The 18,391-nt window shown below is 34.1% G+C and overlaps 2 protein-coding genes across 2 annotated transcripts in view; one reads left to right on the top strand and one right to left on the bottom strand.

Annotated features, from left to right (window-relative positions):
* Positions 1-6,435, top strand: part of MFSD14A (major facilitator superfamily domain containing 14A) — a 47,793-nt gene extending 41,358 nt beyond the window's left edge. The window contains exons 11-12 of the mRNA XM_037826546.1: positions 3,979-4,142; positions 5,132-6,435. Of these exons, the coding sequence (XP_037682474.1) occupies positions 3,979-4,142; positions 5,132-5,338 (371 nt within the window). The 3' untranslated portion in view covers positions 5,339-6,435. The remainder of the gene's footprint in view (positions 1-3,978; positions 4,143-5,131) is intronic.
* Positions 6,436-6,698: 263 nt separating this feature from the next.
* The window catches only part of SASS6 (SAS-6 centriolar assembly protein), a 76,879-nt gene continuing 65,186 nt past the window's right edge, over positions 6,699-18,391 (bottom strand). Inside the window, exons 15-17 of the mRNA XM_037826545.1 lie at positions 10,621-10,721; positions 8,689-8,786; positions 6,699-8,585 (exon numbers count right to left, since the gene is read on the bottom strand). Of these exons, the coding sequence (XP_037682473.1) occupies positions 8,479-8,585; positions 8,689-8,786; positions 10,621-10,721 (306 nt within the window). The 3' untranslated portion in view covers positions 6,699-8,478. The remainder of the gene's footprint in view (positions 8,586-8,688; positions 8,787-10,620; positions 10,722-18,391) is intronic.

The raw sequence follows: 18,391 nt of genomic DNA, 5'->3' as shown, positions 1-18,391 counted from the left end.
AAGCGTACAATCAGTTGTTCACTGTATCATCATATAGTTGTGCATTCATCACAGTCTTTGAAGATTTTCATTACTCCAAAAAATAAAATAAAAATTAAAATAGAAAAGAACATTCAAAATATCCCATTCCCTTCCTCCCCACATTGTACATTTACTTTTTCTTTTTTTTTTTAAATAAAAGAAAATATTTTTCATTAATGAATAATTCAAGTGACATAATTTTACCATTACAGTCAGTTGCCCCTGGGTACCCTCAAACAGCTGTGCATCCATCACCACACTTAATTTTTGTTCAATTTTTAGAAACTTTTCATTACTCCATACAAGAAATAAAGTGAAAGATGAAAAAAGAAAAAAAGGAAACTTGAATCCTCCCCTATCCCTAACCAACCCCCCTCAATTGTTGACTCGTAGTGTTGGTGTAGTACATTTGTTACTATTTATGAAAAAATGTTGAAATACTGCTAACTGTAGTCTATAGTTTGCAATAGGTATATATTTCTTCCCTATATATCCCTCTATTATTAACTTCTAATTGTATTGTCATACATTTGTTCTGGTTCATGGATGCAACTTCTAATATTTGTACAGTTAATCATGGACATTGCCCACCATAGGATTGAGTTTTATACATTCCCATCTTTTGACCTCCAACTTTCCTTCTGTTGACATATATGACTCTGAGCTTCCCCTTTCCACCTCATTCACACGCCATTCACCACTGTTAGTTATTCTCACATCTTGCTACCGACACGTCTGTTCATTTCCAAACATTTAAGTTCATCCTAGTTGGACATTCTGCTCATACAGCAACTGCTCCCTTCTTAAGCCTCGTCCTATATCTTGGTACATTATATTTCATGTCTGTGAGTTTACATATTATAATTTGTTCTATCAGTGAGACCCTGCAATAATTGTCCTTATGTGTCTGGCTTATTTCACTCAGTATACTGCCCTCGAGGTTTTGTCATCAACCCATTTTTTTTTTTTTAATATGGTTTTGCTCACTCACCATACATTCCATCCTAAGTAAATAATCAATGGTTCTCTGTATGGTCATATATTTATGTGTTCACCACCTTCACCACTATCTGTATGAGGGCATCTACATTTCTTCCACAAGGCAGGAGGGAGAGTCAGAGAAGGTAGAGAGGCAAAAAATAGAGGAAAAAAAATGACAGCTAAGAAGCAGCAAAAGGAAAAATAACTTTAAATCAAAGTAAAGAATCAGTACCACCTGAATACCTGAAACTATCAAACTACAACCCAGAACCCATGAATCTCGAAGACAGTTGTATAAAAATGTAGCTTATGAGGGGTGACAATGGGATTGGGAAAGCCATAAGGACCACACTTCACTTTGTCTAGTTTATGGATGGATGAGTAGAAAAATAGGGGAAGGAAACAAACAGACAAAGGTACCCAGTGTTCTTTTTTACTTCAATTGCTCTTTTTCTCTCTAATTATTATTCTTGTTATTCTTGTGTGTGTGCTAATGAAGGTGTCAGGGATTGATTTGGGTGATGAATGTACAACTATGTAATGGTACTGTGAACAATCGAAAGTACGATTTGTTTTGTATGACTGCGTGGTATGTGAATATATCTCAATAAAATGAAGATTAAAAAAAAAAAAAAAAGAATCAGTACCACCAATGTCAACATACCTCCCCTATCCCCCCCTCTTATCTGCATGTACCTTGGTATATCACCTTTGTTAGATTAAAGGAATCATAATACAATGATTCTATTAGTTAGTCGTTAGTTTATGTTGATCGCATCCCTCCCCCAGTGCTTCCCCATTTTTAACACCTTGCAAGGTTGACATTTGCTTGTTCTTCCTCGTAAAAGAACATATTTGTACATTTTATCACAATTGTTGAACACTAGATTTCACCAAGTTACACAGTCCCAGTCTTTATCTTTCCTCCTTTCTTCTGGTGTCTCACATGCTCCCAACCTTCCTCTCTCAACTGTATTCATGGTTATCTTTGTTCAGTGTACTTACATTGTTGTGCTACCATCTCCCAAAATTGTGTTCCAAACCATGCACTCCTGTCTTCTGTCACTCTGTAGTGCTCCCTTTAGTATTTCCTGTAGGGTGGGTGTCTTGTTCACAAAGTCTCTCATTGTCTGTTGTCGGAAAATATTTTGAGCTCTCCCTCATATTTGAAGGACAGCTTTGCTGGATATAGATTCTTGGTTGGCGGTTTTTCTCTTTCAGTATCTTAAATATATCACACCACTTCCTTCTTGCCTCCATGGTTTCTGCTGAGAGATCTGCACATAGTCTTATTAAGCTTCGTTTGTATGTAATGGATCGCTTTTCTCTTGCTGCTTTCAGGATTCTCTCTGTCTTTGACATTTGATAATCTGATTATTAAGTGTCTTGGTGTAGGCCTATTCAGATCTATTCTGTTGGGAGTACGCTGCGCTTCTTGGATCTGTAATTTTATGTCTTTCATAAGAGATGGGAAATTTTCATTAATTATGTCCTCTATTATTGCTTCTGCCCTTTTTCCCTTCTCTTCTCCTTCTGGGACACCAGTGATACGTACATTATTGAACTTTGTTTCATCCTTAAGTTCCCGGAGACGTTGCTCATATTTTTTCATTCTTTTCTCCATCTGCTCCTTTGCATGTAGGCTCTCAGGTGTTTTGTTCTCCAGTTCCTGAGTGTTTTCTTCTGCCTCTTGAGATCTGCTGTTGTATGTTTCCATTGTGTCTTTCATCTCTTTTGTTGTGCCTTTCATTTCCATAGATTCTACTAGTTTTTTTGAACTTTCAATTTCTGCCTTATGTATGCCCAGTGTTTTCTTTACAGCCTCTATCTCTTTTGCAATATCTTCTCTAAACTTTTTGAATTTATTTAGCATTAGTTGTTTAAATTCCTGTATCTCAGTTGAAGTGTACGTTTGTTCCTTTGACTGGGCCATAACTTTGTTTTTCTTAGTGTAGGTTGTAATTTTCTGTTGTCTAGGCATGGTTTCCTTGGTTATCCAAATCAGTTTTCCCAGACCAGAACAGGCTTAGGTCCCAGAGGGAATATTCAGTATCTGGTTTCCCTGCGGGTGTGTCTTAGAAGATTGCTCCACCCTGTGATGCCTCAGCGCACTGTGCTTTTCTGCCCAGCAGGTGGTGCCTGTTAGCCTATAATTCTTGCCTGGTGTGAGGAGATAATGGCCATGTTCCCCCAGGCTCTGGGGTCTGTTTCTGAATGGAAAGGGCTCCACCCCTTTCCTCTTAGAGAAGATAGACCCCCTAGGGGGAGGTCATTAGCATTTCAGTGGTCTCTCTCTCTCTCTGCTTGTGCTATCTCCACACTTCTCTGAGTCACAGCCCTGGGAACTGAAAATGGCAGGGGCTTTCTCCACTGAGCCAAAAAAGAAACAGATAGTCCCCTTCAGATCTAGTCTGAGGTGACCCCCCGGCTCTGCAAGGTCAGTCGTCACCCAAAGCCTCTGTCTGTTTTTTTGGGGATTCGTACCTGTAGTGAGCAGTCTACACTCGCTACTTAAAACCCCAGTTGGAGCTCAGCTGAGCTATATTTGCTTGCTGGGAGAGAGCTGCTTTCTGGCACCAGGAGGCTTTGCAGCTCGGGCTATGGGGGAGGGGGTCTCCTGACTTGGATCCACAGGTTTTACTTACAGATTTTATGCTGTGTTCTCGGGCATTCCTTCCAATTCCGGTTGGTGTATGATGAGTGGACGGTCTCATTTGTCCCCCCGCAGTTATTCTGGATTATTTACTAGTTGTTTCTGGTTTTTTTTTAGTTGTTTCAGGGGGACTACTTAGCTTCCACTCCTCTCTACGCCGCCATCTTCCGCCCCCCTCCTAAGTAGCTTTTAATGCCAGTGCAGTAAACTGCTAGTATTTGATAGAAGCCTTGGTTTTAGATTAAATGATTTCACATTTGTTCTGGTTCTAGGGTAGGAAAAAAAATTGGTGTACTAAGTGATAATTTGTTTAAACAATTTAGGTGTCGTTCAAGGAATGATAACAGGAATTCGAGGGTTGTGCAATGGCCTGGGACCAGCCCTTTATGGATTCATATTCTACATATTCCACGTGGAACTTAAGGAATTGCCAATAACAGGAACAGACTTGGGAACAAACACAAGCCCTCAGCACCACTTTGAACAGGTAATTCTTCATTTACATGATAGATGTGTTCATTTGTCTGGATTGAAAAATATGCTTTTTGGTCATCGAAGCTTATATGCGAGATTCTTACTATTTTAGATTCAATTAAACTCTTAAAAAACAAAATCTTAATGGACTGCATTCTCTATAGCTCTTTGTGAAATTGGCTGTGCATACTTTTTTATCACCTCAAGAATTAAAACATTTAAATTTCTACTTTGTTAAATTATATCTAATATATGTAACAACCATTTCTACTACTTACTGTCTTTCATCTAAGACTTAATGTCACAGTTCCCTTTATTATGCCTGCATGGATAAAAAGCCATTTATGTGGCGGTAAACATGTTCATTTATTTGCTGTACCTCCCTCCTTACAACTAAAAACATTAATGGCAAAACAACATTGATCATTTTAGCCAATACAAGCAGCTCATGTTTCCTTGCCCATTTCGCAGAGTTCCACACTAATCTTCCAACCAGCCACAATTACTTTTTAATAAAAAAGAACATATATTTGTGGGCTTTACACCAGAAAAACTGGCAGTGCAGTTTTTGCTAAGAATGAAGTTTAGGGCTAAAACAAGTGTTTTCATTCTTTTCCTAGTATTGCCATTATCTGTGTTGTGTTGAAACACAATAAAAAAAATGTTAATTGATTCTCCTACTGTAGTTACTATTTTAAGATACTTGGTTTTACTTTGGAGACCTCTTTATAAATGTTTTCCTCTTTAACAAATTTAAAAGTGCAATACAATGTCTGTTCACATTTGGTGCTGAGAGTGGCAATATATTTTTGCACAGGCTTTTTTTTTTCCAACTTTTTGGCTGTTTATTTTAATTAGGTCAGTTAGATAGTGTCCCTTTTAATAGAAAGAGGGATGCTATCTGCTTGTAACTCACAGTAATCAGTTATTACTAAAAGATAAGCAATTTCTTATTTAAACAGGTATCTGTGCAAAAATCCTAATTATTTTTTCCTTCCTCAGAATTCCATCATCCCTGGCCCCCCCTTCCTCTTTGGAGCCTGTTCGGTACTGCTGGCTCTGCTTGTTGCCTTGTTTATTCCGGAACATACCAACTTAAGCTTAAGGTCTAGCAGTTGGAAGAAACACTGTGGCAGTCACAGCCATCCTCATAGTACACAAGCCCCAGGAGAGGCCAAAGAACCTTTACTCCAAGACACAAATGTGTGACAACTGAAATCAGGAAGATTTTTTCTATCAGCACCCAGGTCTTAGTTTTCACCTGTAGTTCTGGATGTACATTCCATTTCCATCCATGGTGTATTTTAAGATTGTCTTAAGAAATGTATCTGCATGAACTTCGTGGGAACTAAAGAAGGAACCAGACAGTTTTCCAAAGATGTTACAATTTCTTTTGAAAAGAAACTATTTGTTTATTAGCACCAGTTTCTTGCCACTAAGCTGTTTGTTTTATTATACATCTTTAATTAAAAACTATATATGTAACTACTTAGCTATTAGAATATGTCTCTGCTACCATTTCCTTAAGGTGTTGAGCTTTAACTCTATGCTGAGTCTCAGTGAGAAAGAGTAGGTAGTATGGTTGTGGACCTGTTTAACATTGTAAAATCTTGGGTCAAATAATTCAAAGCCTTAATGCTGATGCACTAAAGTAAAGAAATGGTAAATGAATTGTTTGCATTAAAAGAAAAACTTAAAATTGTACTAAATCTGAATCATGTTTCAAGCTTGTTTGCAGTAATTTTATTTTAAACATTCATTACTGGTTTTTGAAGTGAGAACATATCAGACATTTAGAATTTAAATTGGGGTGTTTAGAGCCTGTAAATCTAAATGCTATTCCCTGGCTACTTCTTATACCACTATTCTTTTAATGTTTCAAAATCATAAGAACCTCAACACTTGAATACATAATCTAAAAATTATATAGTAAAGCTGGTAGCCTTGAAAATGTCAATGTGATATCTATATGTAGATAAATATATATAGTGGCCTTTCAGGACTGTCACAGTAACACTTTATTTACAGAGCTAATGTTTGTCCTAAATTTTCAGGACCCTAGAAGAGAGCTTTATACAATTACTGATGTGAATTTCTCTAAAGTGTATATTTTTGTGTCCAGTTATATTATTTAAAAAAGTGTTACTTTGTAAAAATTGTACATAAAGTAACTGTATAGTTTACAATGTTTTCATCTTGTGTGTGGTTATTGCTTAATGCTTTTTAAACTTGGAACATTCACTATGGTTACATAAGGTCTTAAAGAGAAATGTAAATATTGTTAATAAAATTAAATATTTTAATGATCTTTTTTTAAAACAAGTCTTGATCTGTGATTCCCTATAGGGCTTGTTTGGGCTTTATTTGTTACCATAGTCATTTTTACAGTAACAAATCAAAGCTTTATATCTTCTCCCTTTGAAGATTCTTTCCATCACTGTAAAATACTCTTGTAGAAAGAGGAAATAAATAAAACCTTAGCTGGAAATCTTAATTTTCTATGTATATATGTTGGAGATCAATTCTATTTTTTATATATTTTTTAAATTTCATAATTCCAAAGTAATTGTAATACTTTATTAACTAAGTTGACAGTTTTCAAAATACTTTAAATGCAACATTTTGATTATTAACACATGTACAATTTTACAATACAAAACAATTTCAGCTATAAGAGGTAGAGCAAAGAATTAACACACTTAGAAGTCTGTATGTATACATTAATAAAAAAAAATCTTTAGCAGATTTGATCCAAATGATCAAATGACTGAATGATCTCTATCCTATCTTTTGGAAATGCCTCCAATTTTTCCATGTATGAATATGAAAGAGGATATATTTAAAGAAGAGCTACCTATATTTCATGCATCCCATCCAAACCCTGTCACGTTTTATATATGTTACATAGTATTTACAACAAATCAGAGTCTAGTCCCACCAAGAGATTTCTTTCCAGATTATCAGCACTTAATCGTCACCTAGTATTCTTAATAATACATCTAAATGAGTTAAAAACTTTATATAAGAAGTCACTGCCTATTCTTACTTTTGAATTTTTAGATTAGATCCCTGGCTTAATACAGCTTGAAATTGCCTGCTGAGTTCCAAAGAATCAGAAAACAATAAAGTGGCTTCATAAAAAAAAAAAAAAAAAGAGTCAAGATTCTTTGTCTTACCATGAAACCCAAGAATTTGGCATGTTATTTATATCTTGAAATGCCTCTTTTCCTCATCTATAATACAGTACTTGAAAATAACTTTACATATCACATGAGCATTAGAAATGCTTAATTTACAAAGTTGATTTAGAGGATTCTGAAGAGAATGTTATTCTGTGTGGGATGGTTGTCAACAACAAGTCAAAATGGGGTCCCTACGATTGTGATTCTGAGTGATTATTTTTTAATAACCCAATTTATTCCAAGGAAGAATTCTTACTTGAAACTATTTTAGATATAGGGAAGGGAAGAAAATTGCAACTTCTTACAGTTGTTTTACCTACTTTACTAAGAAAACATTAAAAATGAATCTAAATTTTTATATTATAAAAACAAAATGCTGTGAAAATTCATGATGCTCTTATAGAGAAGATTTTGTATAGTGCCAATTTTTAAAACAAAATTCCACTGAAACAAATTTAACTGAATAACAAACTAATAAAATTCAAACTTGAGAAAAATTGGATGAGTTAAGTTCAAGAAGCATTAAAATCTATGAACTTTTCAACTTGAATGACGAAAGCACTTTATACCTAATTTCTTTGTGTAAATACACTGAATAATTTTTATAAGTTTATCTAAAATGATTTAAGAGACTTATTCAATAGCTGGCAGATACTCATACTTACCATGAAAATTTAATTCCTTTCATTTTAAGGTAATTTAGGACTTTTCCCTTTAAGTATTAATATAGATATCTTAGGAGATAATCATTTTCCATCATAATTCTCAGCTGGCAAATTTAAAACTTTACAATGCCAATGAAAATGATAAAATGATTTATTATTCTTTGGTTTTATACTATTATATTCTGAGCAGTTTTTAATTTACCCAGATAGAATGCTTAGAATGTCCCTTATAAGGACCAACTCATTCCTCAGAACTGAATTTTTAAGGATTAATAAAATTCATATAACTATTCCATAAAATAGTACTATGTTCACAAACCAAAAAATGTCATTAACTCAATCTTCACCAATCCCCAAGTACAAATTTGCTTCTCTAAACCGTCTTACAAATATGACATCAGTAAAACAATCTAATAAATAGCTCAAGTGGACTTTGAATTTGAAGACAGAAACCATCTAAGTTTCTAATACTTCAATAAAAAGTAAAGGACAGCACTAGTAATTAACTGTTGGGTAACTGCCCAGGAAAATATGCTGAAGACGTAGAAGGATGCACTGTGGGTTTTGATGATGTCTGCAATGCTCCTAGAGTGCTTTCTTTCTGATGGTCTGCAAATGAAGACAAAAAGATCATTTGTATTCACTGAAATCTTTACATATACATTTAATTAAACCACTGTCTGCAAAATCCATTTCATATCAGTCTTCTCACCTGGATTATTATTAAATAGATTCTGGCTGAGCCCACGTAAAGGAATGCTATCTTCCCTTTTCTTCAGATACTTGGATTCCAGCCCCAGATTTTCACCACTTAAAAAGAAAACAGTAATTACTTACTTTAAAAAAATCTTATTAGTTAATTTTGAAGATTTATCTAATATATATACATATTATAAGATTAAATATAACTTATAGCTTTACAACGTTCAAACAAATCACATTCTTCACTGCCTTCTTAAGCAAACAACCATTTTTCTATATACAATAAGCCCAAGTTCCCTTCTTCCCAGTAAAGAGTAAATTATAACAAATCAAAGTAAAAATTCTAAGTTCTGGGATAAGGACTGTAGGGGGAAAAGAAAAATTCTATGACTTTTAAATACATGTACATGCCTTAAGAATACCATTATTATTTAATCATTTAGTAATTTCTATCTCATCCTGTATTAAAATGAGTAAGATTTCTATTTCTGTGACTTCAAAATTGTCATAAAATATTAATACATACTATAACAATGAGTTCTTTCAGATGAGCACAACTGTTTGAATTTTAGAAAAAAGAAAGGACATTTCTATTTTTCCTCTTTCTACCACTGCATTCCTTCTTTTAAATGTCTGTTCAGTATCAACACTTTTACTAATACACTCATAAGAAGTTAAAAGCTTTTGCAAAACAATGACATTATATCCTTAAATATTCAGAAAAGAATTAAGTTTGTCAGTAGGTATTTTTTTCTATTTTAATGTTATTTTTGTCTTTAACCTTTGGTATCTGTTGCCACTTTTTGCTAACTGACAAAGATCAACCTAGTCCTAAACAGAAAAAACTCAAAATAGCAAGAGTCCTATAAGGGACACATAATATATGTTTGATTTCATATTGCAAATATTCATCATCTTTGCTGGTAAAATTGCTCCTAGTTTGTAAAATGAATTAAATGTATGAATATTTCATAGTAGTCTACCATTAATAAGAATTCCTGGACTTTGCCTCTTGAACAAGAGTGAGAATAAAGGTAACAAATATATATATATATTTCAGGACTTCAAAGAATTCTGACATTTTTTAATGGAGGCTTATAAACATTAATTATTTTAATGATTGTTGTGGTACCAATTTTTAGAAGAGCTTAAGACTAAAGTCCACAGAGCTGGGATAAGGATCCACTTTGAGCTATGTTATTAATTTTGTATTAGGACGGTGATAGCTCATGATTATGAGTGCCAGCAGACAGGCCTTGAAGCCATTAAATTTTAAGCAAATGAGCAAGCATAATTACAAGAAAATATTACAGTCATGAAGATGGCTACCCAGAGACACAAGTTTACATATAGGTATATTTAATTTAACCACAAATAACTGACTCACCAAACTTCACTATGAAAAACCTGTGTAAGATCTAAAAAATAGATACATCTCTAAGCAGGCAAAACTGAAGTATCAAATTGACATTAAACCCTATTTATGTTCTCTGCAGGACAATCTCACAAGGCTTTTTACTCTTATCTACCATATAATTCCAGCTTGTTTAACTAACTGGTTTCTTCAGTTACTTCACATTAGAAGCATTAAATCAGAAAAATGGAGACTTCCAGAGGCAGACATACTGATACAGCAGGGGCAGAGGTGCGGGGAGCAGCTGACTGAGGAATTAAAAGATTTCTGTCTACATACCTTAAAATATTTACAAGTGCATTTCAGTTATGTGGGAAAATCTCATGACAAGATTATGCTATACGTCTAACAGTATCCCTCAGTTAAAAAAAAAAGAAAACTTCTTTGTTATGGCGAAAAGTGATAACTTAAATTTCATTGGTCACCAACTTTATATGTCACAAACAGGTGGGCAACATTACTGATAAGAATTCTTTAAGCCGATATTCAAAATTGCAAACATTAAAATTTATGTCAATAATTACTTACTTTTCCTTATCAGTTGAGCAAGGCATATTAATAGTTGTTCCTGAGTGAACATCTCCTAGTGATGATGTATTTGGTTTTGTAAACTGCAAGTTAAAATGAACCTGTGAAGAGAGAAAATATCAGTGAATTACTGACAACTAATTGTTTATATTGATGTGTAAAGTGGTTAAATGTTTTCTTCTGGTAAATCTAGACTAGACTATATTCTCTAACACTCAAGCATAGTTTATTGAGAAGAGTTGGTGTAAAAAAAAAAAAAAAAAAAAGCCCTATTTCTCCTTGCCATGTAAGCAAGATGAATACAAAATGGTTCTTTTAACAGTTATTTTGAAGCAAAAACACAAATGCTAATATATTCAAATAAATGCTATATTGTTAAAAATTACCAAACACCATTTATCTCACGCATTCTGAAGAACCATCCTTTTTCAACACCCTTTAAAGTCCATATTATATTTACTTAAGGGCTGCAAATGAAGGTTAGGAATTTGAAATTTGGGATAGTCAAAAGTAATCAAGAATCCATGTGAAAAAAATAATCTATGCAAAAATCTAAAATAAAGTATCAGCACATAAAATCTAGTAGTATATTTTAATAACTAAGTGGGCTTCATACCAGGAATGTATAAATGGGTTCTATATTAGGGAGTGTATAAACATAAAACACCATGCTAATAGATCAAAGAAAAATAATGACCAGTTGCATAAAAAAAGGCACTTTAAAACAATAAACAACTATTTTTGGTAAAAACTCAAAATAGGAATAGAGAAATACTACCTCAATACGTAAAATTATAAATTAGAAAGGCATATACTGCTTAACATGGCTACCAAAGTTCAATACTGTAAAGATGTTAGTTCTCTCTATATTAATCTCCATATTTAATATAACATTAGACACCAAAGGGACTGTGTTTTAGCTAAACAAGCTACTTCTTTGATTCCTCATAGAAAAGTAAATATGCAAGAAGAGGAAAATTAACAGAGAATACAGATATTAATACATAATATAGCTTCCGGCCATCCATTATAAACAAATAGAAAACTTGATCAAATAAATGAAAAGGATGTTCTCAGATACTGGACAATAGGTAGAGCAGGACTCCGATCTCTGAGAAGTGTGATCCTGACAACTGACCCAGCTTTCAAGCTAGAGGCATTTCCTGAATGCAGGTACAGAGGGAGAACCCAAACAAAGTATGAAGGTCTTAACTGAGGAGACCAAGATCAGAGTTTAGGGAGGTTAGAGTGGCTGGAATTCAAGAGATAAAGGAGCTGTACAGAAAAGAACTCAAGAAAGCTGCACATGGGTCCCCTTGAGTGTTTGCTGAGTACTAGGCACATGCATAGGGTAAAAATCCACAAGAGCAAATAAACACAGGGGAGTTTTAAACTGAACAATTACCAAGGTTCATAAGCAGGTAGACAAAGTGGAAAGTCAATTGACAATCATCTAGAGCATTCGGTAGAGAGCTGAGAGGGGTCACACTTCCGCAAAAGAACTATCCATCCATTGAGTAAAATCTAATCTAGATGCATGGTAGTAAAGCTAAAGAAAAAAGTCTCAAAGGGATCAAGATGATTCCTGCCACTTCGGAAGATAAAATCCAGATAATTAACAATGTAACATTAACATTAACAATGTTCCACATTCTATCAAAATGACAATAAGCAGGAAAATATGGCTCATATCCAAGAAAAACTGGTCAACAGAAGTGGATTAAAAAATGACAGAAATGATGGAACAAGGAGACACAGATATTAAAACAAATTATAACTACATACAAGAATTTAGTAGGAAACAAAAACATAAGAAAAATGCAATACGTATTTAAAAGGAGCAAAATCGAACTTCTAGAGATGGAAAATACAATATCTAAAATGAAAATTTCCCAATGTATAGATTTAACAGCAAATTAGACTACAAAAGAGAAGATCAATGAACTCTAAGACAAAATTTAATCTATATAAAATGAAGCAAATGAATGAATGAAGTATCGATGGGACAATACCAAGTGATCTACCATATGTCTAACTGAAGTACCAAAAGGACAGATGAAGAGATAAAAAAAAATTGAAGAAATAATGGCCAAAATTTTCCAAATTGATGAACACTAAAAATCCACCAATCAAATAACCTCTGAAATCCCCAAGTGGATAAAGATACATACACAACCACACCAAAGCACGCCATAATTATACCACAGAAAATCAGTGATAAGGAGAAAATTTTTAAAGCACTCAGAGAAAAACCTCTCTCTACAGACAGAGGGAAAATAATAAGCATTATTGTGACATCTTGCCAGAAACTGTGCATCCCAGGCAACAATGGAATGACCGAAAAAATGCTGAAAGTTAAGACAAACAAAAAAACCTAGAATTCTACATGCAGAGAAAATGAAGTTAAAAACTTTCTGAGACAAAAGCAAGAAAGAATTACAGAGCTGCACTATAAGAAATCTTAAAGATCAAGTTATACAGGAGAAGTGAAAATGATCCCAGATTAAAAACTTAAATATACACAAAGGAATGAAAAGTGCATAAATGGTAAATATATGAGTAAACCTAAAAGACCTTTTTATCTTATTGTTTAATTTCTTGAAAAGATACTTAGTTGCTTGAAGCAAAAAAATTATGACGTGTTTTGGGGTTTATAACAAATGTATAAGTAAAATCCTGACAACAGTAGCAGAAAAATAGGAGGGAGGAAATGAAAGTATACTATTCTAAGGTTCTTACATTACATGGGAAGTGGCATATTATTATTTGTTGTTAGACTATAAAATGAAGATGTATATAGTAAACCAATAAAGTAACCATAAAGAAAATAACACAAAACCAAGAGTAGAGACATAATGGAATGCAAAACATGCCCAATTAATTGGAAAGTAGACAGGGAAAAAGTAGAAGAGGGGGAACAAAGAACAATGGGACATATAGAAAGCAAATAAGATTATAGTCCTTGTTATCAATATTTACATTAAATTTTAAATTGTCCTAGGGACATTGTCAGAATGGATAAAAATGAGAGTCAATTATGGAATGTCTAAAAGAAATCCAGTTTAAATATAAAGAAAGAATGGTAAAAGTAAAAGGAAGGAAAATGTTATTTCATGTAAACAGTAATCCTAAGAAATAGAGTAGCAATGTTAATATCAAAGTAGATTTCTCTTTCTGCTCTGAGGAATGAAAAGGAACTTCTAAAGGTCAAAGAGAGTGAGGAAAATTCCTTCTTTATTTCAATTTTTTTCCTTTTTCTATTCTCTCCTGCCCCAGTGTCCAGGCAATCCTACCACAATGCAGGCAGCTGGGTGATCTGTCTGACAGTAGCAATGGTCAGGCAGGCATTTAAAAATGGAAGGGAGGGAGGAAGGGGGAGAAGGGAGGAAGGAAGAAAGGAGAGAGGGAGAAAGGGAGGGAGGATAAAGAACCGAGCCTCCTGGATCTATGAGAAAATAGCTGAAGGTCTAAAATTCATGTCTTCTGAGTCAGAGAAAGTAGGAGGAATAGTGTTTCAGAAAAAAATATTTGAAGAAATAATGTCTGAACCATCCAAAATTTGGCAAAAGATACAAATTTATAGATGCCAGAAACTCAGTGAATTCCAAACAGGATAAACTCAAAGTAACGCATGTCCTGACAAATCATAATCAAACTGCTGAAACTCAAGAAAAAAGAATAAATCTTGAAAGCAGCCAGAGAAAAAGGACATTATATATAGATGAAAAGCAACTCGATTTTACTGCAGATTTCTCATCAAAATCTATGAAGGCCTGAAGAAAGTGGAACAAAACTTTTTAAAGTGTTAAAAGAAAAAACTATAAGCACAGAATTCTATATCCAGAGAAAATATCTTCCAGGAATGAAGGTGAAATTAAGGTGCCCTCAGATGAAGAAAAAAAAGAACTCTTCACCAAAAGACCTCTTCTAAAACACATGCTAAGTAATGTTCTTCAGACAAAAGAGAAGTAAAAGAGGGAAACTTCAAATATCAGGAATGAAAAAAGAGCAACAGAAATGGTAAATACTGAATAAACATAATGGATTATATTGTAGCAACACTTATATTCCAACTGAAGTGGTAAAATATTAATTCTATACACACCGTGTATAGTTAAGTATGTGTATTTTATTCACTAGAGCAACCACTTAAAAAATACTATACAAAAGATATAATAAAAAATGCAATAGAAAAACGAAAATAGGATACTAAAAAAATGTTCAGGTAACCCAAAAGGAGACCAAAAGGGGGTAACAAGGGAACAAAAGAGCAAGAAACAAACTAGACTATATATTCTACATGAAAACCACTTTATGCATAATTATAGGTGCAGGTTTAAAGTAGAAGGTGGAAAAAAAATATTCCATGGGAACACCACTCAAAGAAATTTTGAATGGCCATATTTATATCTGACACAGTAGATATTAGAGCAAGGAAAATTACAAGGAATAATGAATGAAAATAAATATAATGAAAGGATCAATTAACCCAAGAGGACATGACAATCCTAAAGATGTGTGCACCTAACAAAAGTGCTTCAAAATACATGAAGTAAAACAGAATTAAAATGAGAAATGGAAAACTTCACAATAATTGGTGATATCAACACTCCTCTCTCAGTAATTGATAAAACAGACAGAAGATCAACAAAGATACAGAACTGAAGAAAATCAACTAGATCTGATTGATATTTAGAGAACACTCCACACAACAAAAACAGAATATCCAATATTTTCAACTGCATCTGAAACACTGATCAAGATAGATTACATCCTGTAAATTGTACCTCAATAAAGTTTAAAAGAGGCACAATAAAAAGAAAAACCAAAATATTTGGAAATAGTAACAAATAACACATAAAACCAACAGCAAATTACTGTCCAGAGTAATACACAATTCTTATCGAGTTATTTTACAATGGTTCAACACCTGTAAAGAAAGAGGAATAAAAGAAATGAACAGGAATTTTATAGAAAAGCATAAAAAAATAAAAAGCATAAAAATATAAAAACATGTTCAACCTCACTTAATAATCAGGGAAATGTTAACTAACGAGATAGGCAAAAATACCTTTGACCAAACACTTCTAAGAATCCATGCTACAAATGTATTTGTATAAGGCCACAAAGACGCATGGTGCATTGTATGAATATCATGATTTATAACATCCTGATCATCCATTAACAGAGGACTGGTTAAATTAATTGTAGTACATCCATATATGGACTATTATGAATTCATTTTAAAAAACTAACAAAAAATGTTACATTCTTATACACTGAAATGGACCTAATCCAAGATAATACCATTATATGAAAACAGTCAGGTGCAGAATAGTTGGCATGCCACTATTTATGCTTATATACAAACATTTATGTATACAAACTTATATGCACATACAAACACAAATATATTGTTGTATATTATTTGAATATTTTTGGAATATATCATGAAAAACTCATAACAGTGACTGTCTTTGAGGAGAGGATATGGAATCAAGGGAGGGACATCCAGATAGTATATCATGCTGTACCTTTTGAAGCTTCCCATGCTCAACTATTATTTTTAAAAATAACATAAACAAAAAATTATTTAGAACAATGGTAAATGAGGTAGTTAATTGTATGTTACGTGATTATACCTCAATAAAATTGCCTTAAAAAAAAAGTTGCTATCTTTGCACAAAATCTGACTCTGAATATACATTGTGCACCAAACACTATTAAGATTAAAAAAACCAACCACCTGGCCTTAGGTATCTTTCCAGTGCAGAAAATCCGTCAAATACTTTAGTCTTCATGATCAACTCTAATCGTGTTTGACCTTAAGGATTGAGGCTTTATTCCACACAATCAAAAAAGAATCAGACTCAGATATTCTAAAGTGTTTAAAAGACTCTATCACAAGTATTTTGTTTGACATCAAATAACATCTTCTCTTTAATAACAGTTTAGTTACTAAACCATTCAGTTTAGTTTGGAAGATAATACCTGTGCCAGTTTGTATAGATTATGCCCCCCACAAAAGCCACGTTTTAATCCAATCTTGTGGGATATTTGGATTAGGTTGTTTCCATGGAGATGTGACTTACCCAACTGTGGGCGATACTTTTGATTAGATTGTTTCCACGGAGGTGTGGCCCTGCCCACTCAAGTGGGTCTTGATTAGTTCACAGGAGTATTTAAGAGAGAAGCTAAGAGCCAACACAGACCCAGATGCTTGCTTATGCTGGGAGACACTTGGAGATGCAGCGAGAAGGACGTTTGCAGATGCTAAGGTAAGGGATGAAACCCAGAGTTTGGGAGCCAAGGACCAGCAGACTCTAGCCATGTGAATTCCAGCTGACAGGGGTTCCAGATGTCATCAGTCATTCTTCAGTGAAGGTATCATCATGTTGATGACTTGGTCTGGACATTTTTATGGCCTTGGAACTGTAAAACTGTAACCTAATAAATAACCTTTATAAAGCCAATCCATTTCTGGTATTTTGCATAATGGCAGCATTAGCAAACCAGAACGGTACTATTAACCATCATAATGGCGTTTCACCACAAAACGTAAGCAGCGTAAAGGCAGGGACTTTGTATTGTTCACTGCTGTATCTCCTGCAAGTAAAACAATGTCTGGCCATAGTAAATATTAAAGAAATATTCACTGAATGAATTAATCTTGGCTATTATTGTCTTCTAAAATAATAAAAAAAGTTATTTTGTCTAACTTGCTTCAAAACTATTAAGTGTTTAGTTTTTCTATTTGTCAGGATGTCATAATTTAAAAAGATACTCTAATGTATTCGCTAAGCATAATTTTGTTTCTTGCCTAATTGAACTCACATTTTTTATCTTCATTTTATTGAGATATATTCACATACCACACAGTCATACAAAACAAATCGTACATTCCATTGTTCACAGTACCATAACATAGTTGTACATTCATCACCTAAATCAATCCCTGACACCTTCATTAGCACACACACAAAAATAACAAGAATAATAATTAAAGTGAAAAAGAGCAATTGAAGTAAAAAAGAACATTGGGTACCTTTGTCTGTCTGTTTCCTTCCCCCATTTCTCTACTCATCCATCCATAAACTAGACAAAGTGAAGTGTGGTCCTTACGGCTTTCCCAATCCCATTGTCACCCCTCATAAGCTACATTTTTATACAATTGTCTTCGAGATTCATGGGTTCTGGGTTGTAGTTTGATAGTTTCAGGTATCCACCACCAGCTACCCCAATTCTTTAGAACCTAAAATGGCTTGTCTAAATTGTGCGTAAGAGTGCCCACCAGAGTGACCTCTCGGCTCCTTTTGGAATCTCTCTGCCACTGAAGCTTATTTCATTTCCTTTCACATCCTCCTTTTGGTCCAGAAGATGTTCTCCGTTCCATGATGCCAGGTCTACATTCCTCCCCAGGAGTCATATTTCCACGTTGCCAGGGAGATTCACTCCCGTGGGTGTCTGATCCCACGTAGGGGGGAGGGCAGTGATTTCACCTTTCAAGTTGGCTTAGCTAGAGAGAGAGGGCCACATCTGAGCAACAAAGAGGCATTCGGGAGGAGGCTCTCAGGCACAATTATAGGGAGGCCTAGCCTCTCCTTTGCAGCAACCGTCTTCCCAAGGTAAAACCTATGGTAGAGGGCTCAACCCATCAAACCACCAGTCCCCTATGTCTTTGGTCATGTTAGCAACCATTGAGGTGGGGTAGGCCAATACCCCTGCATTCTCCACCAGCTCCTCAAGGGGGAACTACATCTTTTTTTCCTTG

The sequence above is a fragment of the Choloepus didactylus genome, chromosome 2 (assembly GCF_015220235.1).
Source record: "Choloepus didactylus isolate mChoDid1 chromosome 2, mChoDid1.pri, whole genome shotgun sequence".
NCBI classification, from domain to species: Eukaryota; Metazoa; Chordata; class Mammalia; order Pilosa; family Megalonychidae; genus Choloepus; species Choloepus didactylus.
The sequence above is the reverse complement of the archived record's forward strand: the minus strand, read 5'-3'. Positions and strand labels throughout refer to the sequence as shown.